The 25,108-nt window shown below is 41.6% G+C and overlaps 3 protein-coding genes across 3 annotated transcripts in view; 1 reads left to right on the forward strand and 2 right to left on the reverse strand.

Annotated features, from left to right (window-relative positions):
- Nucleotides 1-1,099: 1,099 nt before the first annotated feature.
- On the reverse strand, nt 1,100-11,047 carry LOC131882241 (uncharacterized). The gene is made up of 5 exons (XM_059229335.1): nt 10,789-11,047; nt 10,545-10,703; nt 3,117-3,282; nt 2,296-2,492; nt 1,100-1,384 (listed from the first exon to the last, which is right to left on the reverse strand). The coding sequence occupies exons 1-5, from the start codon at nt 10,901-10,903 to the stop codon at nt 1,179-1,181; spliced, it is 843 nt and encodes a 280-aa protein (XP_059085318.1). The 5' UTR covers nt 10,904-11,047; the 3' UTR covers nt 1,100-1,178.
- LOC131882240 (carboxylesterase 4A-like) lies at nt 3,516-10,418 on the forward strand. The gene is made up of 11 exons (XM_059229334.1): nt 3,516-3,845; nt 3,919-4,074; nt 4,148-4,339; nt 5,925-6,066; nt 6,206-6,390; nt 7,190-7,384; nt 7,475-7,658; nt 8,000-8,190; nt 8,792-8,960; nt 9,041-9,314; nt 10,203-10,418. Exons 1-11 carry the CDS (start codon nt 3,648-3,650, stop codon nt 10,345-10,347), a joined length of 2,031 nt encoding a protein of 676 aa, XP_059085317.1. The 5' UTR covers nt 3,516-3,647; the 3' UTR covers nt 10,348-10,418.
- A 2,073-nt stretch (nt 11,048-13,120) lies between the features above and the next one.
- Nucleotides 13,121-25,108, reverse strand: part of LOC131882332 (nuclear receptor subfamily 2 group E member 1-like) — a gene marked incomplete in the record, with an annotated part of 13,932 nt that continues 1,944 nt past the window's right edge. The window contains 7 exon segments of the mRNA XM_059229446.1: nt 13,121-13,552; nt 13,622-13,777; nt 15,248-15,471; nt 15,541-16,275; nt 16,348-16,468; nt 18,470-18,585; nt 19,911-20,039. Coding sequence (XP_059085429.1) covers nt 13,305-13,552; nt 13,622-13,777; nt 15,248-15,471; nt 15,541-16,275; nt 16,348-16,468; nt 18,470-18,585; nt 19,911-20,039 — 1,729 coding nt within the window.

Genomic DNA, 25,108 nt, shown 5'->3' on the forward strand with positions numbered 1-25,108 from the left:
CCAAAAATGAAAAGTGCTTTTGGCGATCCTGCATAAACTAAAACGACCGCTTGATGCAATTCATAACAACTACTAAATGTTAGCTAATTTTAAAACAGATTTTTTTTTCTTTCACTTGTTGGCCAATACTTTTCGACACGCATTTTTCTTTTCTGAACTCATTTCAATCATCTTATTGTTTTGATAATCGATCGACTGAATCGAAAATTGTTCATGATTATAGTTTACTGTGGGCTGATGTATTCTGAGTATCATAACGTCGGAAAATGGCAATTTCAATTACAAACACACACCAACTTCGTCGACGAGATCGTGATTTGTGGCAACAATAAGTAGACAACTAAAGTTTAGGCTTTGATATTTCAGACGAAGTTTTGAATTCAAAACTATTGCAATCACATTTATTCTCCATATTAACCATCCTTTGCTTTCAAATTGATCAAAATGCAAATAACTATCGCAATGCCAATCCAATCATTCCCTGTTACGAATGGAAAATGCCTGTAAAAAACTCTATTAAAGAATGCAATGGGCAAAAACTCAAGTCTTTTTCGTAATTGCAGTTGATTAAGATTCCCTACTTTATTTGGCGCAGTGATAAGATTTCAATCGGCTTGAAACTCGACTAGACCAATGTAACCAATCTGTGGTCACCCTTAAATCTGTGCTAGGTCTTTATTCCCAGCAGCATGAACCAACACTCACAAGGAAAGTCCCTTCTCTTATGAAAGCCTCATACCCCAGTACAGAAATGGAGATACCGAAAAAAGACAAGGACAAGGCTGTTCCTAGCCTACTCCCCCCCCAACTCTCTTGGCCTCTCTCCTTTTTCTTTTCTCATTGGCACTTGTTCAAAAAGGGTCTTGAAAAGGGCCTTAGAGAAGGAGTGTGTGCTTATACTCGTGTCCCGTTTTAACTCCAAATGATGAAGGTCACCAAATTTGTAGATGGGAACGAAAGGGGGAGCATTTGTCCTCACCGTTGACTGGTTACCCAGGGGTTAAATTAGTAGGCCGCACACTCGATGATCGAACGGCTTTTTGCGTGCTCACTAAGTTTACCTTGCTGTCAGAAAGAAAGACAGTAAATTTATTCGGACTCTGGCTTGAATTCAGCAGATTTATTGAGGCCAAAAGTCAATAAACACCACTGGCCTTGGACAGAGATAAGCTCATCATTTATTTGAGACCACATTGGTCGTCTTTGGTTTGGCAGTGGCCCCAGTTCTCGTCGCCTTTGTGCTGGCCAGACTCATCTACATTGGTGGAACACCAAGGCCGTCCATCAAAGTCTCCAATGGCCGTACACGAGCTATACGATGTTCCTTCGTAGATAAAGGGCAAAACACAAGGCACCCCATCGATCGTCTGGCATCCACTCGAACCTTAGAATACAGAAAAAACAACAACGTGAAATGCATAGATACAGCCAGATGGGGTCTTTTGTGTCTGTTAACATCGTAGCTATCTACAATACTATCGTCAGATATAGTAAAATGAACAAACTCTTCCACCGTACGTAATTGATTGCTAAGAGATATGTTTGCAAACCAACCATTTATTGCATTGGCATAATGTTCCCTTTTTTGGTTCTCTTCCGCCAGATAATGGAGGGAATTACGAGAATAAATGAAGCTACCTGAACAAGGAAACCAATAAAAGACAAGCAGTACAATGTCTTGTCACTAAAAATGCACGTGGAGTTTGAAAACACGAGCAATACAAAAGCCGGAACAAAAAGTTCTCTGACAGTTATACAATCTCAGGTTTGAGAAGGCGCTCAAAGATCATGAAAAATTAATAAATTACTTAAGTCTGTTGACTGTCATGTAATGAACCGTTTGAAATAAAATGCCAATAAAAGCCATACGACTTGCCTTTGCAATTCAAGAACAAAAAGAATAAGCATATTAAGAAACAAGAAGAAACGACCCCGTTTTCAAACCTTCAAAAACGCACGTGATAGATGTGAATATATTAAATAACAAGTGTTTTAATTGATGTGTTTACAACACTCTCTGTTCGTTTCAATGCATAGTTTCAATACCTCAACCACTTGCAGTACTGTTTCTATTTCATTCCGGGCAAAGGTGCAAAGACATCAACGGGCTGCACACGAAACATAATTGGGATAATAAATGTATACGCCTGGTTAGCTTGAGCTTTAAACCCCCAAAAGAGAGGTCAGTTCTGTTTGCCCACTCGTTAGCATGTCAGATCTGCTATAACCCCCATCAATAGTCGAGGCCTCAAAGACCTCTCCGGATGGACTCGATGACGTATCTCTAATGCTCACTTTGCTCCTTTATGGCTGGTCGATCTCGAACCACGACAGGATCAAACATTTCCACGGCAAATTGGTCCTCAACATCTCCGTCCCTGGTTGGGACATCGTTCTCGGGCGTTTTGGGGGTTGTGATTGACCTCGGGGTGAAAGCGTCCAAATCTTGCCACAGAAAACAATCATGCCTCTCGCACAACGCTCCCTTTAGTCTACAGTAGAAGTGGAATGCGACACGTTTAAATTTATTTTCAATGGGATTGAATACTCATATTAAAAATATATATTATTAATGTGGATATTGCTATTGTCATGTATGCATCAGAACACTTTACAAGACTAGCTGGTTGAGCCATCATGAATTTTCGTTTACCACTTTCAAATCACAAGCAAGTGTTTTAAACTAAGCGCGAATCAAGTTTTTCGATAATTTTTCATCCCATTATGATGGCAAATTCTAATTGGATTCATATTGTTCTTAGCCTGCAACTTGGACGCGGTCTTAGATTATTTTTTTTCATTTCTTCCTGTTCAGATTCTGGCCCAGCTTTTGTATTTAGGGTTACATTTTTTCATTCAAAAGCGATCTCTTGTTTATTTGCAATCATGAATAGCCTCCATTGCGAGCAATTCTAATTTTAGGGGTATTATTTTAAAATGCCTCATGATTTTTATACCTAAATCGAGTGTCGTGGAAAGAATCAAATTGTAGTTGGTTTTGGTTTTATGTTTATTAGCTACCCTTTTTCGTGATCATCATTTTCCTTAACACCCAAACCATCCACAACTAACTCCATGATACTGAAATGCTCCAAGATCAAATGGACCCCCCTCACCTTCGGCAACTGGTATCTCTCCACTTGAAATCGTTGGAAGCTGAGAGATATAAACAATCCCCGGAATGGTTGGGCTCACCAGGTGCGTAATGCGACTGCCAATCCAAGGTGAAGTGCTCGGGTCGAGTGCTGCCATCCACCCAAACCGAATCTTTCTCTCGGATATCTGGAAGCAAAAATAGTATGGAAGCACATGAATATCGGTTTCCGAAGTTTCCGAAGTCCTCGGGCGTCGATATTGGGGGTCATAATACATTGAGCAATGTGGAGGCGTACTCCTCAAACAAAAGTGAAACTAAGGCAGGCAAAGACAACACACGTCAGAGGGATAATGATTTGAGTCAATACATATATCTTTTAGATTACCCCAAATTCTGTTCAATTATATTCTTATTTGTTTTGTGAGGGAGGGCCAAGCATTCGCTTGATCGGAAAGCCATAGGAATTTGGTCCGATTTGTAAGTACAATCACATTTTTGGATCCACAACAAAGGTCAGTTTGGCCTGATCACTCGACACAATTGGACAAACATGAGAGGCCTCGTTTTGTTCAGCGTGTTGATTGTGGGCACTTGGGCCCAAGATGTACTGGTCACTTTACCCGACCTTGGAACCATTCAAGGGCGAACCAAGGAGACCTTTGGCAATCTCGGAGTGCCAAAGAAGCCGTATTACAACTTCCGGAACATTCCTTTCGCGGAATCAGTTTCCGGACCTAAACGCTTTTCGGTGAGATTGCACGTTATGTTTTGTGTGTGGATAGTCCAATCATAACCTAATTTGTGGTCCATCTCAACTGAAGCAACCCGTTCAACTCAAGAGAGCTATTGGTACTGTGGAACAACCATATGATGCCACTAAATCTGGACCACTTTGTCCACAATTGGGTCTGGACGAGGCTACCCTTGGTCAGCTGACTGAGGCCATCGTGAATGACCTGATTGACACTCTTCTCATTGTAAGGAAACAATTGCATAGAAAGTGGGGTATTTCTTGGACTAGCAATCAGTGTTCAAATCGGTCCCTTACAGGATCTTGAGCTCTCTGGATTGATCTCAACCGAGTCGGTGATCACTCTATTGGAAGACCTGTTTGAGGTTCCCGTGGGCGGCCTCACGGTGGCTGAGATCATCAACAACCTCCTGGATGTGGATTTTTCAGTCTCAGAGGACTGCCTGCACTTGGCTGTTTCGACGCCTTATCTTCCTGGTAAAGATACTGAGGTAAAGAGTGCAACATTGGCATGCAGCCTGGTCCACTTAGGATTGAGACTCAAAGTGTTGCCAAGTCATAAGGGCACTTCTTCAGTTTAATTTGGTGTTGCTTTAGAATACGGTCTATGAGGCACATGTCCTCCTAGCGTTCCGATCACCTGATGAACCTCCCTGTGAGGTCACACACGTACATTGAAGCTGAAAGTTTTTGTCAAAACCTTTTTGTTCCTCGTCTCCAAACTTCAATCCCTATAGTCCTAAAATTCCCATTTTGTAGAGAAGGTATGGGACAAACCGTGTTCAACTATTTGTAGACAATCCCTTTTCGAAAAAGGCCACAAGTCTCCAAAGATGAGGAACCTGTCGGCATCATGACCTCACAAGTTACAAGGGTTATGGCCTCATGGCCCTTTGAAGGTCAAAGAAATGTATGTAAATATATCAGAAAGGATTATCATTGCGAACTAAATACTTATTACTTCTTACATTTCGGTAGTATCTAAGATAAAAGATCTAACATATTTCGAGGCATATCCCAATATGTATACTAGCTTCAACTCAAGTGAATTAGGCATTACTTAGGTGTTTTTTGCATGAAAACGATCCTTCGGTCTTGAGCGTCCCTTGACATAAAAAGTTTTACACCGTTGAACCAAGTTTGAGCCTCATGCGAGCTCTTGTCCTATGAATTGAATGTCCTGGTTGCAACTCCCTCCATGCGGTGGAACCATTAAAAGCTTGAAGCTCTGAGGTCTGTCGTGGCTTTGGACCTCACTTTTGCCGGGTCTTAAAAGAGCGAGGGCGGCATGAATTCGGGTGCAAATGACTTCTGGCAGATGGAAACCACGGCCAAGCGAAGGACTCACAACTTTTGACTGCTAATGATATGTGGCCTACATAGCCGGATGCGTAGAAATGAAATGATCCATCCAAACTTGGGCGAAAATGGTAGAATACCTGCCAATGAATTGCCATAACTTCCAAACAACACCCGATTATCATATTGTTTTGTAGTCAGCAAATATGTTTTCCAGAAGTGAGATTTTGTACATTGCTCATCAAAAATCATGATGAGCGAAAGCAATTGTTTCCGTACACCTTTCGAACAGTGGATGACACAACTGAGAATTATATCAAATGAATAAGATATAGTAACTCAAGAACGAAACCAAGCTTAAGGGACACAAAATTGGCCAAGCGTTTTCATTCAAACACCAAAGGTTCGCCATAGTGAATTCAGAAATGCAAAAAGCCAAAAAGGTAAGAAAATAGGCAGGTTTCAGAATGAACACCAATAAACTTTGACAATTAGTCTTTTTGTGGCCTCCCGCGTGGCATTTTGCTTGAAATTCGACGAAGTCATTGTGGTTACGAGATACCCATTAGTCAATGTATCTTGAGGGCCCAAGGAACAAGACGCACACCTTAAACGCATTAAAATGTTGCAAAACTTTGTCATTGCCACCGGCCATGAAAAGAAATTGGGCTCAAGAGTCTTTTCGTTTGGAACAAGATCTCAAGAGAGGATTCATCTGAATATTCGTTTGCCATTGACTGGCGCATAATATAATACGAGTTAAACATTCGCTTCCAGCGAGCGGACCTTTTGCCCGTCATGTTCTTCATTTATGGCGGAGGCTTCAGAGCTGGAACTCAAATGAAGATGGGCTACGAACGCTTGGGAGACGTTAATGATGTGGTCCTGGTGGCCATTAATTATAGGCTGGGCCCTCTAGGTGAGTGTCAGGTTACAACCATAAACAGACCTCGGTCTCGTCCGTTTTTTTGCCGAGGTCATGATTCTGAGTTTCGGGAACTATTACTGGAACTGGAACCCTCGAACTGACAGCCCTCTACATCATACAACTATCGTAGGTTTCATGTGCCTGGACACGGACTCGTCAGCTGGAAATATGGGTCTGTTGGATCAAATAGTGGGACTGGAATGGGTCCGAGATAACATCGAGTATTTCGGGGGAGATCCCAATCAAATCACGATTTTCGGCGAATCCGCAGGAGCGGCCAGTGTCAGCTTGCTTACTCTCTCTCCCTCTGCCAAGGTAACCAACCCAGCCATGACTATCTATTAGTTATACGAGGGGTATGTCACCTAAACCCGTACTCAGTTCATATATTATATGATAATTAAGATATTGAAAAATGGTCATCAGGAATTGACAGATCCTTTTGAATGACAACATTTTATCTTTTCAAAAAGAAACAAAAATCAGCTGATTTCCTGTAAATTTGAAGTTTCTTTAGTGTATTCAGCCTACATCTCACAGAAGTACCGCGAAACAAAAGGGACGATCACCATGCAACAATAAAATCTTTTGCAAAATCGGGCAAAACTTCGACGGAATGCTTCAAATTTTTACAAGAGGCCAATGGAGAAGCTGCACTTTCACTTACTCGGGGTTTTTCATGGTATCGCAAATTTCATCAGTTTGGGTCTCAAAATGAGCTGTAATTGGCCATAGAGGGGGCGTTAGAACATCTCTCAAAGAATGGCCTGTTGTTTGTATTTGAGAGTTGGGTTAAAAAATGTAATAAGTGTACTTAAATTGGAGGTGACTGCGTCAGAAAATCATAAAAATAAAGTTTGCTCTATCTTGTATATATCAAAAGCTATTCCTGGAGTACCGGTATAAGTGACATAGCCCTCGTACATACGTATTACGTAGACAGTCAGTCTGAAACAGGCGTCATCCATCTTACATGACTATACGTTCGTACGGAGAGTAAACAAGTAAACAGTCAGTACCAATACTGTCCTGCACGTGATAGGGATCGCGCTTGATTCCCTACAGTCGTATGAGCCATTTAACTTAAAAGGCAACCAACTTGTCTTGAATGCAGGGGCTGTTCCATAAAGCCATCGGACAATCCGCCTCGGCGGCCTCTCCCTGGGCCTTTGATGACAAATACCATGAGTACTATGCGCGACAAGTGGCCGCCAAAGTCGGTTGCGTGGAGGAGGACTTGGATTTGTTGGTGGAATGCATGAAAACCGTCCCTTACACGGACATCATGGTGGCTGACTCCGAGTTTGGGGTATGTGAGAATGAGCATGTATTGTACAGTATGCCATAACTCAATTGACAACTCACTTATGGCTCTTTGGCTTTCCATTCCTCTCTTAAGCTCGAGGATGAGGCCACCGGCACTTTGGGGTTTGGGGGAGTGAATGGTTGTGGCCAAACTAAGGGAGCCCGGAAGGTCTATTCCAAAGGAGAGGACCCGGTGCGCATCTTGGAAAGTGGAACCTATAATCATATCCCAATGATGTGGGGGGCTAACGACGATGAAGGCCTTCTGGCCTACTCACGTGAGGAAAAACATATTGTGCAGTACTTCCTTCCAAACTTCTTTCCTTTGAGGATCATTGCTATTTGGTCCAGCTTTTGATGGGTTTCAACGTCTGTAGAATTCTGATTTGGGGGAATCTACACCCATTTTTGGCTAGTTTCTGTCCTTCAATGTGTATTCCAATTTTGACGCGTACCTGTTGGTGGGATTTTTTGACAATGCCATTCGATGCCTTTCAAGGTTTGATGCAAGTTTAAAGATAATGCACAAATGTTCAGCGTACAAATCTTCTGCAATTGATTTCACTGGGCCCTACCTACCATAACAACTCTTTGACAGAAGCACTTTTGTCTGTTCCAGAGGCTGTCCTTTACGTGATCAATTCCACCATGCAACAGGATGAGTACTTCTTGAGATATCAAGTCATCGACTATTTGCTCTCAGTGTCTGAAGTGAACAACGGTTACGCCTTCTCTGAACTAATTCAAGAGGCGTATTTCAAAGAAGACGAAATGGGTGACTTTACCAAGATGTCCCGGGGATTGGTAGATGTAAGTTAATTAGTCTCTCAAGTTTCTACTCTATTAATCTGATCTTAAAAACTTCTCAAGTCCTGAGAGAGGCCATGGATCTTGATCTTGTGAAAGGAATATTGAATATTGAATTCTACCAAAGTTGAAAGGAACCTTCTCCATCTTTAGTTTGAAGGGATTTAAAGCTAGTTTAATCGATTGGTCGAGGAGTTACATCTGTAGTAGTAAGAATTAGACCTGTCCCCAAGTTGTTTTCTAAGGAAAAATTAAAAAAAAAAAAAAGAAAAAAAATAAAAAAAAATATCATGGAATATTTTAAAAACGAAATATTGCACCCCTTATTTATTTGGAAAACATAGTCAAATTATACAAGATAAACGTTCCTAGTTTTTCAAGATTTATAATTATTCGAAATGACGAAATGATTTCCCCCCAAAAACCGTGACAAAGCTCATAGTACCAAAACGAATTCCATCTTTCCATTGTGCTTCATAAACCCAATGAGTAATATTGACTTTGCCCAGGATCAGACTTCTTTGTGTGCTCAGCAGGGCCGACTTTTTCCCACGAATCCACCATTAATTCATTCATCCATTCATTCACGTTGTGGGATTTTCAGCTCTTGGGTGTTGCTACTTTGAAAGCCTCGTCTTACAAAATGATTGAGGAGAACTCGAGGTTTGCCGATTCCTACTTCTACGCCTTGGAGATGAGGGACCGAAAATCCTTCCACAGGATTTTCAACCAAATTGGACACCCTGATCTTCCCGTTCCGGGCGAAGAAAATGGTGGGCAGACAAATCCTTCCCATTAAAACTCTCCTTCTGAAGAATGTGTACTTTTGAACATCTGAACCCCGTCCTTTTAGGATTGGCGGCACATGCGGATGATCTCTTATATTTATTTGATGTTCCGTTGCCTCTGGTTCTTTGCAACTTGAAGGACTTCTTCAACGCTTTGGCCGCCGCTTATGTCAAATGCGTGGCCGAGGTCGGTTTGGCCGAAGCCGAGAAGTGCGTGACCGATCACGAGGGCGAGTTCAAGGCTGAGTGGGGTGAATGCGTGGACGGGCATCTCTCCGACAATCAACTGGTCGTGTCGGATGCCATGGTTAAAGTCTGGTCGAATTTTGCCATTTCAGGGTGAGTGAAAGGAAGCTCTCTCCTTTTAAGCGAAAAATTCAACAGCACATATTTGTGGCGCAAACAAGTGCTGGAGCAGGTTTTTGCATAATCAATGTAGAGTGAGAAACCACCCCAGACTCAAATCTTCCTTAAAGCATCCGAAATGCGGGGCTCTTTCGTTCGTTATGAAATTTCTTATTTTTGGTTGGAATGGACGACGTAAATATGTGAAATGGTTTCCCAATCTTGAAGTTACAAAGTCAAAAGAGTACTTAGCAATACTGGATTCGTCGACCACATCGTAGAAAATAAGATAACTTTATGTTTATGCCTTATTCAAGAAAACTTTACAGGTTTTCTTGCTCTGGTTTAAACCAATGGGCCGGTTTTTTTCATTCCTTACCCAAATTGAGAATGATCGGGCTCGAGAACAAACGTGCTCCAAGGCTGCATGTGACGTTACTTCCAAGATCCATTGCTTTTATCTTAAACAGTTTGACAAATCAGTACTCTTGAAATTGCAACAATTAATCAAATCATGTTTAGCGTAGACAAAACTAAATAAACTTTAAAAAAAGATAACGTTCATCCAGGAGGTGGTCGTATTGCAGTTAAAAATAACACCCGACCGAGCTGTACTCGAGTTATTGGGTTCGATCCCAAGTGTCCATCAGGTGCAAATTTCCAATGTGACATCTGATTCTCGTAATCGAGACTTAAAAAAAACAATTAAACAGGCGCTTGCTTCCAACATGCTTTTGTCTGTCGTGATAATCAATAAAGTTAAAAGTTTTTATCTGCACTTACCGGTACTTACGCATTCAAAAGCAATAAATGACCATCTCGAGATGCTCGAGGCTGCGTGACAATGAAATAACATTCCGTTCTTAAAACTTGTGTCCCTAGAAATCCAACTCCTCCGGAATCAGGCTTGCCAACATTGAACCCCTGGAGACGCGATGACCCTCAATACATCGTCTTTGACTACCCCGTTGAAGTCCGAAGCGACTACAGGAAAAGCTATTCCAAGCCACGTGACAATGTTCACTGAACTGCCACTAAGATACCTTTTGTTAACTATGCGTTGCCTTTCCATTGAAAATAAACAAACATCGAAATTTTCCTCGTCATAAAGCTGGAAAAAGGCGTGGGTCATTGCCACTCATTGTCGATTCTGTCTTTTGATGGACGGTACTTCCTGATTTTGGCCTGACAGGCATCCTACATAAATAACGTTTATGAACTCACGCATCTCCGCGATCAGAGTGTGGTATTCCAAATCAGACGTGATGTTGGCCGTATATCCTCCCATGATGGAACAAAACCTCTGCGCCATCTCGAAGGTTCCTCGGAACGCGGAAAACGTGTACCAACCCGTGGAAAGGGGAACCCATGACGAGGGACAGCCTTGAAATCCAAAGCAGATACGTTGAGGGGGCCATGGTGACTAGTGATCAGCCGAAGGGGTTAAGGGGTTAACTCATACCCTTACCTTCGATTGGGGGCACACAGCTGCCCATCAATGTCAACATAAGCACTAAATATGTTTTGAAATCACTGAATAATACTTGAACAACACAATGAGACTGGCACGGAGGAATCTTCATGATGACTGGTAAATGGTTTTATGACTACCTCCAACTGGTTTTTGGTCTATTGAACAATCAGCAGTGCAATTTCTAAAGGTTGGACAGTTGCAGAGTCACTACTGGATGGCGTCAATCCCTCTGTTGAGTGCGACGTGGTTGATGTATGGATGGTTGAATGTGGATTCAGTCATCAAACAGAAACCCAATCTTAGCACGGCGCCCTAGGTGACTTTGTATTAATACCACACACCCCAAGACTGTCTGTGTCCAAGGATGTTGGTATGAAATTGGTCACTTTGTTCTAGGTTTGCTAAGTAGGAAGGGTCGCTTGATTTCTTAGGAATTGAGAGACGGCCATTGAAGACGGCGCCAACGGTTCGGATGAGTCACTATTGGGTCGTGCTTTAGATTGCATATGGTACAGGAGTGGGAATACAGTCCAACAATTATGGCACAGTCAGATATGAAGCTGTGAGATAATCAATCACAACCGATGACAATACTACATTGATTGTTTCGAATTTATATCTATATGGATATGTGAACGAGCGATACAGGAGTTCGAACTTGCTGCGGACAAATTCACGTCTCTTCCAAGAATTGGAATGTTTGGACGGTTCTCAAACTGGAATCGGGTATGGGCTCGTAACTTTCATTTCCTGGGTAATGGGGAATAACAAAGCTTTTGGTGGAAACTGATTTTACGAAGAAAAACCAAACGCCCAAGATGCCAACACAATAAGATTCTTTCCTGACCGATAATGTCCAAGTGCATTTCTCTATTTACCTTGGCCTAAATGCCTTGACCAAAGTGAATTAACCAAAATGGGAACAACTGTCTTAAGTCTGAAAACGTTGGCACAACGAATTGGTATTTTTAGTTCCCATTTTAGGTCAATTGCGAGAAGCAACAATATGACAATTTATGGTGTTGATATGTATTTTGGTATGGTATAGTGCATACACCGATCGAAGGTGGATAAAAAGTGACCGGAAAGCGATAGTTTACTACGGTTGGATTAAGTTTCATGCTGTATCAACGAATTTTGGGCAACATATTTAACTTACCTCCTTTCTTTCACACAACTCAAAACCTAGGACGTTTGGCAGAAATTGATAAATTTCCTCACTTGATGGAAACATTTGTGAAAATTTTAGTTCCAACTTAGGAGATTTTAGAATGCTTTGAAATATGAATTTGAAGCTTGGAGTTTTTAGGGATTTTGATGCTTCATTTTTCGTCACGATGATGTTTCTCAACCCAATGAGCAAAGGATTCGTGAATAAACAATATTCAAACAATTTTTTTGCCTCATTCAACCTTCAAAGTATTTGAGTAATCAAACACATCAAAAGATGTGTTCACTTCTCAATAGCTTATTTCAACGTTTTAATATCTGATTCATGCTATTTTGAGGAATTTCCTAACTTATTTTCTCCGACCCTTGTTGAGCACGCACAAGGCATGGGAGCTGATTTTATAAAACTATAAAAGCTTTCATGGCTATTAACGATGGCTATAATTTCTGATAAAGTGTTTGCTCTAATGCCAAGACATTAAGTAGCATTTTCCTGTGTTACAGAAACAAAACAACCGGCTCTTGGTAAGACCATCTTTAAAAGTAGCTCAGATTGAGACATCAAATAACGTGAACTATTTCAAAAAGTATTTTTATTCCAAACTCAGTAAAACAGTGCTATCAATATTATTAAGAATGTAATGACACGAAATTTCATAAACATCGATGTTGCAGATGCTTAGTTATTACGGTTTTGAAGTTGCGTTTTGCAAAAAGCATATTTTAGCCAGAAATGCAGTTGTAGTTGTAGCATTAACGACTCATATAATTGTTTGATTTGAGAAAATTATCTCTCTTTACAATGACTACGTACTTGTATAGACTCTTTCATTCGTCATTAAAGGAGTTGATCAAAATTGATCATATCCACTTGCCATTGACATTTATGCCCTCACAATTGTGAAATATTCATTTGAAATAAGTTTTAAGTAATACTATAAAGTATAATAAGCTACTTTCAAAGAAGGCTTTTTTGTTTTGAAAAATAGTCCGTTCCTATTTTGTAACGATTACAGTCGCTATTGTAGTTCTTAGCATTTAAGCAAACTCTAAATCAGTGTTGTGGGTGCAATTGCGTATTGCCAATATGAAAAAACCAGCTTTGATGTCGACAAATGTGCGCTTAATTTGGAGACTTGATTTGTGGCCAATTAATTGTCAATGATGTGTTGTACCGGGGAAAAATTCGGTATATTTCAACAACGATCCCATGAAAGACGATGTCCTTGGAGCAACAAAATGACTAGCCTAATCATTGTCCAAGTAGCTCATTGAATGAATGCACATGAAGAAGAAACAAAAAGTGGATGCGCTTGGTTTCTTTTTTTATCCCATAAGCTCTAGTTTCCGTGGAACAAGTCTCCGATGACGCGTTCCATGGCGATGTTTCCCACAGTTTTCTTGAAAAAGAGCATTTCCACCGTCTTGGCCGAGATGGATTGAAGAGCTGGCAAAAGTAGGAGCAAGCGACCAAATCGAACTTTCCCATTGGGAAGATTGCTCTTGGTTTGACAGTATTCTTGGAGCATCAAGTGGGTTTGGTCCTGGAGCAATTCAACCTGGTTGGTTTGGCGGATGCCCGAGATTTCTAGAACAAATCATATTTCAAACTTGTATGCCCTCATTTCGTTCCACAATATTTCTGGTGGCAACGTACCTGGTTTGAACAGGATGATGGCCTTGAGACACGTATATTCGGTGTGATCCAACCTCAAGGTGCTGATTTTGGTTACGAGGTCCTTGAGTCGTCTGGCTTGACTTAAAAAGCTTGGCTTCTGATCCTCTGGGCATATTGAATCATTGACAATACCACCTGTAAATAAAGTGTATTTTGAGTACTCTACATATATGCATGCTTTGGCCCATAATGACCCTGAAAATGATACACTAACTCAGCTATAGCAGGAGCAATTTCTCTGACTTGATCGCAATCGGATAAAGCATTCCTTATGTAATTTATTTTAAAACAGTCCAATATCGAAAGCTCATCGAAGAGATGGAAGTTATCTTGCTTGATAACCGACCATGATTGTCAACTTGATTTTACCTTGGTGTTTGACACACTACCATTACAGTTGTAATTTTTTGAACCTCTTTTAAAAACATTGTTGGAAATTAGTACCATGGCAGACTATTTTTTTTCTGCCATCGTTAAAACCTGCATTTTCACCTATTGTTATTGCCCAATTTGCTAGGGCAGTTCCAAACAAATCGCAATGTGACAGCAGTTCATTCATTTTTCGAAACGGGAACTGGTGTAGCCGAGTGACCCAAGAGGAAAACCTGAACAAGTCAAGATTCCTCGCTTCAAATGTTCCTAGTTCAATCCTGGGTGCCGAAAATCAACCATGAAGAAGGAGACGTGAACAATGACACAATTCATTCGAAAAAGTTGGACAATATGATAGGGTGCTTCGCTGGCCAGTCGAGGTTCTCAGCGTCGATCACCACCAACCCATCAAACTCATTGCTTATCAAAATGATGGAATTGTCAGGGTCCCCCCAAAAAACAAAAAACAAATACCCGTTCATCCCCATCATTAGTCCACTCGGCACTGAAATAATTTACATTCTAACTAAAAAAGAACGCTTTTTTGTGAGAATATCTCAAGAAAAAAAATATGCAAGTCCATCTACAAAGAAGTGCATTTCGATATTTTTGGGATGTATAATTGTATGAATAAATACTCATGCTAATAAACGCCTAGCTCTGATCATCATTATCAACTTTGGTTAGGTAACCAGGCAGGCGTAAGGTAAAAAATGAAGCCCTGATCGCTTTACTTCTTTCCAAAATATTTTTATTTGTTATTAGGTAGATGCATACTATTAATTGATCCCCCATCCCCTTAAAAAGGAATGGATGTGAAAAACTTTCATGACGATAAGCTTTGGAAATTGTGGTATAGTAATATTCCCAGCCTTCCTCTTCAGATACTCCATCAAAGTCATATGTGTCTTATTATAGCATTGAAAGTCATATATCAAAGACAAAGTGACGAACTAAGAACAAGGGCAGAAAGGCCAACGCCATGGATCATACATCATGCACTAGTGCTAGTTGAGCATTTCCAATTTTCCGCGGTGCTTTTTGCTTTATTTGCCATTTTTGAGCTTTGAATGGCTTACAAATGTTGGACGGGCAGGATCATTAATTGATAGTCATTAGGGGTCCATATCAAAGCTCATGAATAGAGGAAAACATAAAATTCCGCCCCCAGAGTGTTCAACAGAAATTTAGCCGGTGATGAAATTTCTGAATGTTTAGCTTATCTAAAGTTACCTTCGTCGAAAGAAATAGACCATTGAGCAAGTCCAATGACAAACAGTTGGCTCCAAGCCTCTTCCAAAAGAAGGTTCTGATCTTTTGTGATCAACTGAATGAACGACGGGATGCTTCGAGCCCACTTGACACTCATGAATAATAACTTGGCCGCCGATTCGTACACGTTTTCCGTTTGACTCAAGGATGGCATTCCAAAGAGATTGGGCGTAAACGGAGACGTCCTGGAAGATCAGACCAAAATGCAACATTGTTTTAATCTGTGAATCAGGTGTGACTCTGATCAAACTCACCCGGCGGTAATCGATCTAGCCAGGTGGTCCAAACCTGATCCATGGTGCCCATCAAAACTCGACGTTCGGCTAAAAATGCGGTTTTGATTCTGCCAATGGGCTGCAGCTGCAGCCGCAAAATAGGCTGCCGGGGCCGTGCTCAGTTGGGGAGGCGTTGTCATGTGTGAAAAAGTGGGTGGAGACCCAGACGACGAAACAATTGGATTAGTATTGACGGGTAAAAACGGCCGAAACGTGGGCGTAGTCTTCAATTCTTCAATCGGAGCAGGCTCTTTGTCCTCGATCTCGCTGGATTGGTCGTCCTCGACCTTATCCTTGTCCTCCCCATCATCCGATTTGACATCGACAATGCAATCCACTATTCCACTCTCGGTCGAGGTGTCCATGGGGTTATTGAGTGCGTCTTTGTGCTCGTCCCCGTTCCAAACCTTCAGTGTCACCTCTTCCGAAGGCACTTTGTCTTCAGCATTAGATCTCAGATTGGCCCCTGAACTCGTGACGGCCGTAAAGGCCGAGGATCCAACATTTGACGAGAGTGACGGAAAGAGCGGCGGTAGTGGCGATCCCGCGGCTGAACCGCTCTTGGCGGAACAAGTGGGGGACACTAAGGACGAGGAATGGATCGAAAGCGGAGGCGGAAAGAACGAAGGGAACCGACCGGGTTGCTTCAACTGGAACCCCGCCGCAGCCACCACCGCCGTGTAGTAGGGGTTCATTCCTGGCGTCAAAAGAGGGCTATAAGAAGGGAGAGTTGCAAAGATTGGGCTCTGAGAGAGGGCTTCATTGGACTTGATTGGATGATCTTACCTCATCATAGAGTTGGGTGTTCCAAATGAAGGTGTGTGCGGTAAGGGTCTCTGTCCCGCCAGGGCTTCAAAATACGAGGGCTTCTTGGGAAACGCCCTGGTCGCTCGTTCATGTTGAACCGCTGAAACGAGGCCTGATTCTTTGGATCTCGTAATCTCATGTATTCTTATTATATTTATCCGTTGGTGGCAATTTAAGGCCTCACGTATAATTGTTGGCAGTTTTGGGGGGGCAAAAAAGTAAGCCGTGGCTAGGCTGATTTGTCACCTACAGTAAGTCATTAGTCATGAAGGCTCAGCTAACATGACTCTTTCATTCGTAATTCAGTGAACTCAAACGCCTCGGCTGCCAATAAAATGATTCGTTCATTAACTCAAAGTTAATCCAAATCTTCCATCTGTCTATGCCTTCTCATAGTCGTCTATTGCTTCCATGGAAGGAAACGAAGCAAGCAAGTTCTTAAATCATTGACTGGGATCAGGATAAGAGAATGACATCCGTGTGTGGCGCTGAAACCCCGAAAAGACAAAGGTGCCTGCCTTGGTTTTCCCTCGGCAAATCCAATTAGAACTCGTACCGTGAGCCGATCCCAAAAGCAGCGTTGGCCGCAGTACGACGATTGTTTCGGTGCAAACTCGAAAGGTTAATAGAAACAGGGGGAAGTAAGTAGTATCCGAGTACATAGTAGGTCTGGTATCTCGTGAATCCCACTACCATTTACTCAAGTCATGCCACGCTTGACCTGATCGAGACTCCAAGTTCTAGGGTTGTAGATGCTTCAATCGAAAGGCAACAGTGTCGCTCTTCGTCGCCGGTCTCGGCAACACTGATTAACGAGCGTGAAGGATTTCAGATGGTGCAGGCTCATCATGTACTTTGGCCAATTGTTCCCACCAGGAAATTGTCAAGAAAGACTGCGGCGGGAAACATGATTTCAGGACTTGTGCTTGAACAGGATTGCTAAACCCGCGGTGTGCGCCGAGAAGAGCAAAATCAAAGCGGGATTGGCAACCCTTCTTCCCTGCTGAGATGAATCTGGCACACGAAAAGGTCAAGGATTGGCTCGAGACTCGCCTCCTATCCTCCATCGTGTGTGTGCTCTGGCTTACTGACCAATGTTTCGTGTTGCAACCGAATTTTATTGACCAGGAATGATGAAGCCTTTCCTGGTGAACAGTGGTGCATTAAGCATTCCATGCCAAATCCGAGAGAATCAAATTGATTGGGCAGCAAAAACGGATAACAAAAACATCGTTTGCGTTTGATTCTCTCACGATCTGGTTCATTGTTGGCTGGACGAATGAGCTATTCCTAGGAATGTCTTAATATTTGGACAGAGTATTTATCTGAAGACCAGGCATCTTAGACGGCATTCTAAAAAAACGGCCATTGCCAGAAAAAAAGGTTCTCTTTCGTTATTCTTATAATAAGGCCAACTTTAAAAAAAATAACTTTCATAAAACAATTGCTAAATCTTTCTTCAATTTACATAGCATTGAGTCAAAAAAACATTAGTTTTCAGTAAATGAAAAGTGGTGGCAAATACTTGATTTATCGATCTTAAAATTAATTTGATAAGTCTAGGCAGCTAAAAATGAAATAACGAGAACCCAGTTTGTTCAGGGGGGATTGAGCGATATTGGAAACTCGATCAAGGATGTGGGGTGCCGGTTGATTTGCCGTTCACCAACCCGGGGGGATTGAGCGATATTGGAAACTCGATCAAGGATGTGGGGTGCCGGTTGATTTGCCGTTCACCAACCCAGAAATATTTATAAATGAGAACAATGAATGAATCATTAATAAGCAAACCATTTCGAATTCAAATCCAAGCCAAAAAAAAGAACGAGGTGATAAATGTGGTACCAAAGAGATATATGCACTCGATTGCCCCCAGGAAAAGATTTCGCGATACCAAGATCCGAATAGGCCGAGCAGGTAATGCGGAAATGAATGAACTTCTCCGCCCCCTCCCCCTCTGTCCCTAAAATCCCCATGAATGCATGCATCCAATGGGAAGAGAAGAATTGGTTCATCCAGAGTCAAGGCTAGAAACGCGATCTCCCGAGTGAAATGTCACTACAGTAATGTCGGTGGTTTTGGTTGGTGGTACTGTGTCTACCTTCTTTCTTCATGTTCACGTCCAGGCATTTCTTGAATCGGCAGGATTGGCACTGATTGCGACGCGTCACATCCACGATACAATTTCCGTTCTCTTTGCACACGTAATCCAGATTCCTGCAAGACAAGTAAGCACCGTGCACAGAAAGGGTTTTAAGAGACAGTTTTCGGCGTAAGTCCTCCGTTTTAAAAGCCAGAGAATTCGTCACACACGCACACACACACACCAATACCGTGAAAACTTCCACCTTCATTTGCATTCAACCACGACCAAAAAAACTCCCTCCGATTTCTACCCCACCCCTCATTCAATCAATTTATCACTCATCGGTCAAGAGCGACAACAATTGGCATTGACAGTCACAAAAGGCAAGTTCCGACCACCAGAGAGCCCCACAGAGGATCGACAGAGGGGAAAAAACGAAACTAATCATCACATCCGGTGGCTTTTTTGAATACCCAACGAGGCAACACTGAGGACTCTCCAGGGGTGCCATGCTTACTAAGCTCATTAATTGGTCTACTGGCCAGGAAACGGGGCGAAAATCTCGAGGAATTCAACAATTCGTTGGCTTCCGGTTTCGAATCCCGAGGGAGGAAAAACTTGCCTGGCTGATTAGGAGGGTGAGGAGATGTCAATGGGATTGAATGACGATGGGTTCACTCTCGTGGGTTGGTTGTCTGGAGGGCTGAGCACAAAAGAGCCCTTTAAGCTTGAGAACATGGCACCTGTCTCAATATGGTTGCGTCAACAATTCTGTTTAGCAACGACGCTCCCATAACCATCAATTGGTCAGGTGAAAATGCATGGGCGTTGAAAGAGTGAAGCACTACGACAGTGGTTTGGAACTCAAATTTTGATTTGCCGACATGTGAAAGGAAGACTAAATTGTAATGGAATTTAAGGTGCTGACCAAAAGAATGTGGAAAATGCCGAGACTGATCTATGCCAACTGTTGTTAAGGCTTTCAATTAGAAATGCAAAATTATTTTACCATGAGAGACATAGATAACTAACTAGTTATGTACAGAAACAAAAGATACAGCTGAAAATGAGGCATTAAATTTTGAAGGAAATAAGCCGTTTTCTCAAAAGTGGATAAACGATAAAACGGATATATTTTGGAAAAAATTGGAAATTTTGGATATTCTAAGCATGACTTTTAACCCATTTCATGAAACATGGAAGCCAATAATCAGCATGTTGCTGCAAAGCTGGGGGGGTTAAATAAAATAAAAAAACCCTCATTATCTTTATATTTTATAAATATGAGCGTTAAAATAAAATTCAATTGCTTTTCATCGAACTATTCGTAAAAAGGCCAGTTTAACAACTCAATTGCCATTCCAGTTTTCAAGTATTCCTCAGAATGCCTGATTTAACTTGAAACTTCGCGATAGAACGTGAATCGAGTAAAGAGACCCGTTTCCTGATTACTTACATGGCAGCTAATCGTCGAATGCTCCGCTTGAAAAATCCACGACAACCATCGCACGAAGCCACTCCGTAGTGTTTCCCGCTGGCTTTGTCACCGCACACTTTGCACAAGACCTCGGGTTTCTTATCCAACCTGAAATTATATCAGTTCACCATCATCCAGATGAATCTATGTCAGATGATGTTGAGGGAGCATGTGAGAAATCTGGTCCAATCCCTGGGATTTCCGGACTTTCTCATTGTTCCACTCGTTTCAGGGGTGGAAACTGGTTCCTCATCTGACAAATGGGATGCCCTTCAGTGAACAGGGATAATGCAGGGCGAGCACCTCATGCAGAAATTTGTAAAGCTCTTCGAACAATAAGCCTTTCGTGACATGGTAGGGGTTCAATGATATCTATTAATTATCATTAATAGAGAGGCGAACTAACCGCTTGGCGGCAACTCATTTTGGGCCATGGACTGGTTATTTTTTTGATTATTGGTTTATGTTTTCCTTCCATGCTTTTGTGTCAATTCCTTTGATAGTTAGTTGCCTACCGTTCACAGACGTGTACGGATTGCACTCTGGATTACAATCATTTCTGTTCAGAGCCATATGTACGACGGCGTTTCATGTCTGTGGAATCTGCTTGGAGGTAAAGATGAATATTTTATAAGTGGAACCGAATTTGGAAGAGGAGCTGAAGAGGTTCTTGGCCCAAAGGAGGTCATTATGGGACTTATCTTGTTGCATGTGGCAAGTCATGCAAAAGTTGTCAATTCCTTCTTTATTCTTTAGCCCCCACACACTTGCTAACAGTGTGCTTATTCCAGTTGGGAGACCCTCATGTGGATCCATGAGGACATTCAATAACCAATACTGACCTTATAATCCGTAAAATTCTCAACAGATTTCCTTTGCGTACAATTGAGGCTGGGCTATGATTATGTTTTGTTGCTTTTCAACGCAGAAAGCGCGAAGATCAACCAATGACTGAAATTTATCCCAATTGTCGTTCAAGCACAATTGGATGGGGAAATACTTAACATCAGCAAATTTACATTAAGCCTGAAGTAAATGCGTACACTTTTATTTATGTTCTTATGCCATGTCTCACCTTATACGTTTAACTTATTACTTTACTACATTATTATCCGTAATTCATAAATGTTAATTCGCAATTTGGAATTCCTTTACTTTTACGAATACACTGGCCGTATTTTCACGTGCCTTCAAGTGTCAATTCCAATGTACCGTACGTAATGGTGAAAAGTTTGTGCATTTCTTGTCTTCGTGGCCCTTGTTTTGATTCTTAGATCAATGTCAACTTGAAGGCAAACAGCCTAATTATCAGCCCATCTGTTGGTGGGCCACTCCCACAAATTCCAATTGTTATTGAGTAGCGGAGTCGGTTCATAACATATCACGCCATAACTCGAGTACATACGTAGATCCACGCGTGCGTCTGTAATGAATGTTGTTGTCTTCTCGTACTCGTGTCTCCTGGGTCTCCTGGGTCTCCTGGTTGTGGTTGTCATTATTATCATTGTTCGCAGTGTTTCTCCCGAGCCACCAATAATGCTCTGCTACTACTATTACTACTACTACTACTACTACTACTACTACTACTATTACTACATTACCACTCGTACAAACAATCCATCCATTGGCCCAGGATGGATGGTACGTGCAAAGCCTTTGTGCTTATTATTTGCTTTCGAAACCTGTCCTCCAGATTTTGCTCTCCCGCTCTTGCTCTCGACAGTACGGTACACGCGTAGTATATTTACTGTACATGTACGATGTACACAAGTACTCGGACCGAAAGAGCTTCTTGCGTCGCGTGTCGACTGTGATTGAGTGAATACTAAATGATGAAGATGGAAATTGCTTCTGAATGAGATGGTTTGCCAACATGGAACCATTTTGATTGATGACAAAACCAGGACCCAACGGCTGGACTTTCAAAGGAACAACTCAGATCTCGAGTTCTCGAGGTGATTATTTGTCACAATCATCACGGAACTTGTATTGTACCGCTTTCAATGAATGTATCGACAAGTGCAACCAAATCTTCATCAAGAATTATCGATACAAATTGAAAGTGATACAAAAGTAAAGGTGAGCGTTGCTGAAGACAAACTTGACTTCCTAAAGGCCCCAAAAGCGGATCTTGTAGCACTCTCTTGAGTTGGAAATTTTTTATTTTCGTATGACAACAATTATAATTTGATCCTCATAATACCTAATACCTCAACCAAAGTGGGCCCAATAATGAAATGAATTTGTACATACATTAAGCTTTAATCACTTTTCATTACCATTCCAGATCTCTGGCCCACCCTTGCCTTTTGTTTTAGGCAATGGAATGACATGTATGAACAAGTAATAACACCCATCCTCAGACTCCTCTCAAATGAATCGTGACACTAAATGAGCCTAAGGGTGAATAATGCTATCAATGCAGAGTCAAGAGAGAGCTCGTATCGCGAACAATATCATATTGTGACACGCCCTCTTCCTATCAAAGAAAAACATGTAAAATGGACATCACACTTCCATTATGATAGCCTGGTTGTCACGAGCCTTGAAATCTAGACCACTAGATTCATCACTAAGAAAACAGACCATCTGATAGCGCTGGTCTCGTAAAGGCAGACAGACTCATAAGTATGTACGAGTATGTACTCGTACGTAAACTATTGAATGGAGTGCCGTCCATGAAGGCAGTGCACCTGTTGTGTGCTTTAACTCTAATTGGTGACTCGACTAGTCCCATATGGCGTGAAAATCAAAGAGATCGCCAAGCACGAGCAAACTCGACCAAATTGGAGTGCTCGGGATCCACTAATAGTGGATCATTAAGTCGCGTTCCAAAAAAGCATAACAATGACATTGGGACAATTTGTTGCTTTAACACTCACCCCATCAATACGAAAGCGAGAGAGAGAGAGAGAGAGAGAGTGCTACCTACAGCTACAGAGAGGGTCTTTAAAGTTGAAGGACCATTACCACGTACCAATGGACAGGAATAACCACGAGGGCCGCAAGTGAGTGAGAGGTCTTTTCATTGAGTGTGGAGTCAGGTGTGAAATTATCCCTGTGAATATTGACATCTGGTGGCATTATGATTAGGTACCGCTATCAGACTGGGTGAGCTCCCCCGACCGACCGACCAAAAAGAGGGACTCTATGACGATGACTGACTGCTCAGGACTGTGCTCGTCAGCCTTTCTCTTCCATCGGCAATCGACCACCGGCACCACCATCAAATGGCCAAAGACTGGCTTCCCAAAGACACGCGAAATTGGAGGGAACTCACAGAGAGCGAGAGAGCGAGAGAGCGACAGTGGTAAAAGGTTGGACGAACTAAGTCCCGATGCATGTCGTCGTTGAGTGGTCGTTTTTGTTGCCATTTGTCAGCTCGCAATTGAGCCCCTGTTTGGATGGTTCGGTCGGCCTCAAATGACCAGACATCCAAACCAGAGAGTAAGCAAACCCGAAAGACGACACTAGGATAACAATAAACCGCGAACCATCCCGGCATTTACTCGTATCAAGCTTCAGATGTTCTTTTTTCCATTCCGTTTGATGGAACTGGGAAGTTCAGAGCAAGGAAGAAAATGACAAGAAGAGTTTAGTTTGTGTTCCTCTTTTGGTTGACGAAGCTGCTCGAGAAATGGAAGATGATAGGAGAGCAAATATAATGGCGAGAAAATCGTCTCTTCCATTCACACTTTATCCATTACAGGAAGGGGAAGAGCAAATAGATGGTCGTGACATCTCAACCACCATCCTCCATCCAGATTTTGTCATCATCACGCTTTCGATGGATGTCGCCCAAAGTGAAAGAAAGCCTCATTGGTATACCAACAAATATTAAAAGGTGACGAATTACTTGAATGCTGGAATTGGTCCTTGGCCAGGTTTCAACCATGACGAGAGCCTTTTGTTTGTTGACTGCTTACTTTGTTACTACTACTGCATGTGCAGAGGCTTTTTATTCAACAAGCTTGAAAACTGATGCTTTGTGGACGGGCGAACGATCTTTTGGCACTCTTATTTTAAGACTTGATCTAGGTTAAAAGGTAGGGAAAACACAAAGTTCATGGAACTTTTAAATTTCTTTCTCTCGATTTCAACTTCAAGCATGTTGTCCTACAAGCTGGAAACTGTTGACCGCTTAAATATTGAATTGCATCGTTCTCAGAATTTCAATCGGCCTTAGTCTAAGAAGTGAATAAATGGTGTTACTTTACAATTGATTTGTCAATCAAATATTTTCAAAATCTCGAAATAGCTTGCCGAAGTCATTCGTAATGAACCTGATTCAGTACATACAACCTTTCAAATATCATATTAATGTGTTTCCGCTCTTCAAATTGACTTTGAAAATCCATCTCTGTCGCTTAAGCATTGTTCCCTTTTTGCTTTGGTTTGAAATGTAATCAATTATAAGTACAATTACTCTCGTCATGAACTCATTTAAATACAAATACTATTATTTTTCCATTGAAATTCAATTAATTTCAAAGGCATTTTTTTCTCTCTTGTACAAAATTATAAGTCATTTGCGAATGCTTTACGGACCCCGTTTTGAAATTTCTAACCAATTTTGCTTACAATTCAGCCTGAGAGTTGATATAAAATTGCAACGTTATCTTAGTAGGATTTACTGCCATGATTGGAATTGGGATTTCAATTACATTACAGGTCTAGAAATGGAATTGTCATTGTCAGAAAAAGAAAAAAAGAAAGACGTGGAAAAGGAAAGCAGGCTCTGTGTTTTACTTGACCAGAAAATAATAATAGACCAGGATTTTTTGCAATTTTAGGTTGGATTGATAAACGCAAGACATGTTAAGATTTTTAGCTCTTTTTTCAAAGGTTATTTTTGACCAACAAGTCAAAAATTATTACTTGCGAAAATCCCCACGACAGCCAAATTACATTTAAATCTGACCTACATTTATCAGGTTAGCATGACAAGCGCCGAAATGCCACAAGGGTACAAAAAAAGATATTAAAAATAAATAAAATACACCGAAGCATGCCATTTTTGCCAGATTTGTCAACACAATTGTGGACAAGTTTGAGGAATGGGCTTGTTTTCCAAAGTCTATTTTGATTTAAAAAAAAAAATATGTACTAAAGATCGCAATGCTTGAAAGATTGGCAAAACCGTGCGCTAGTGCAGCTCACAATTGACCCAAATTTGA

This window comes from Tigriopus californicus, chromosome 6 (assembly GCF_007210705.1).
Source record: "Tigriopus californicus strain San Diego chromosome 6, Tcal_SD_v2.1, whole genome shotgun sequence".
Lineage (NCBI taxonomy): Eukaryota > Metazoa > Arthropoda > Copepoda > Harpacticoida > Harpacticidae > Tigriopus > Tigriopus californicus.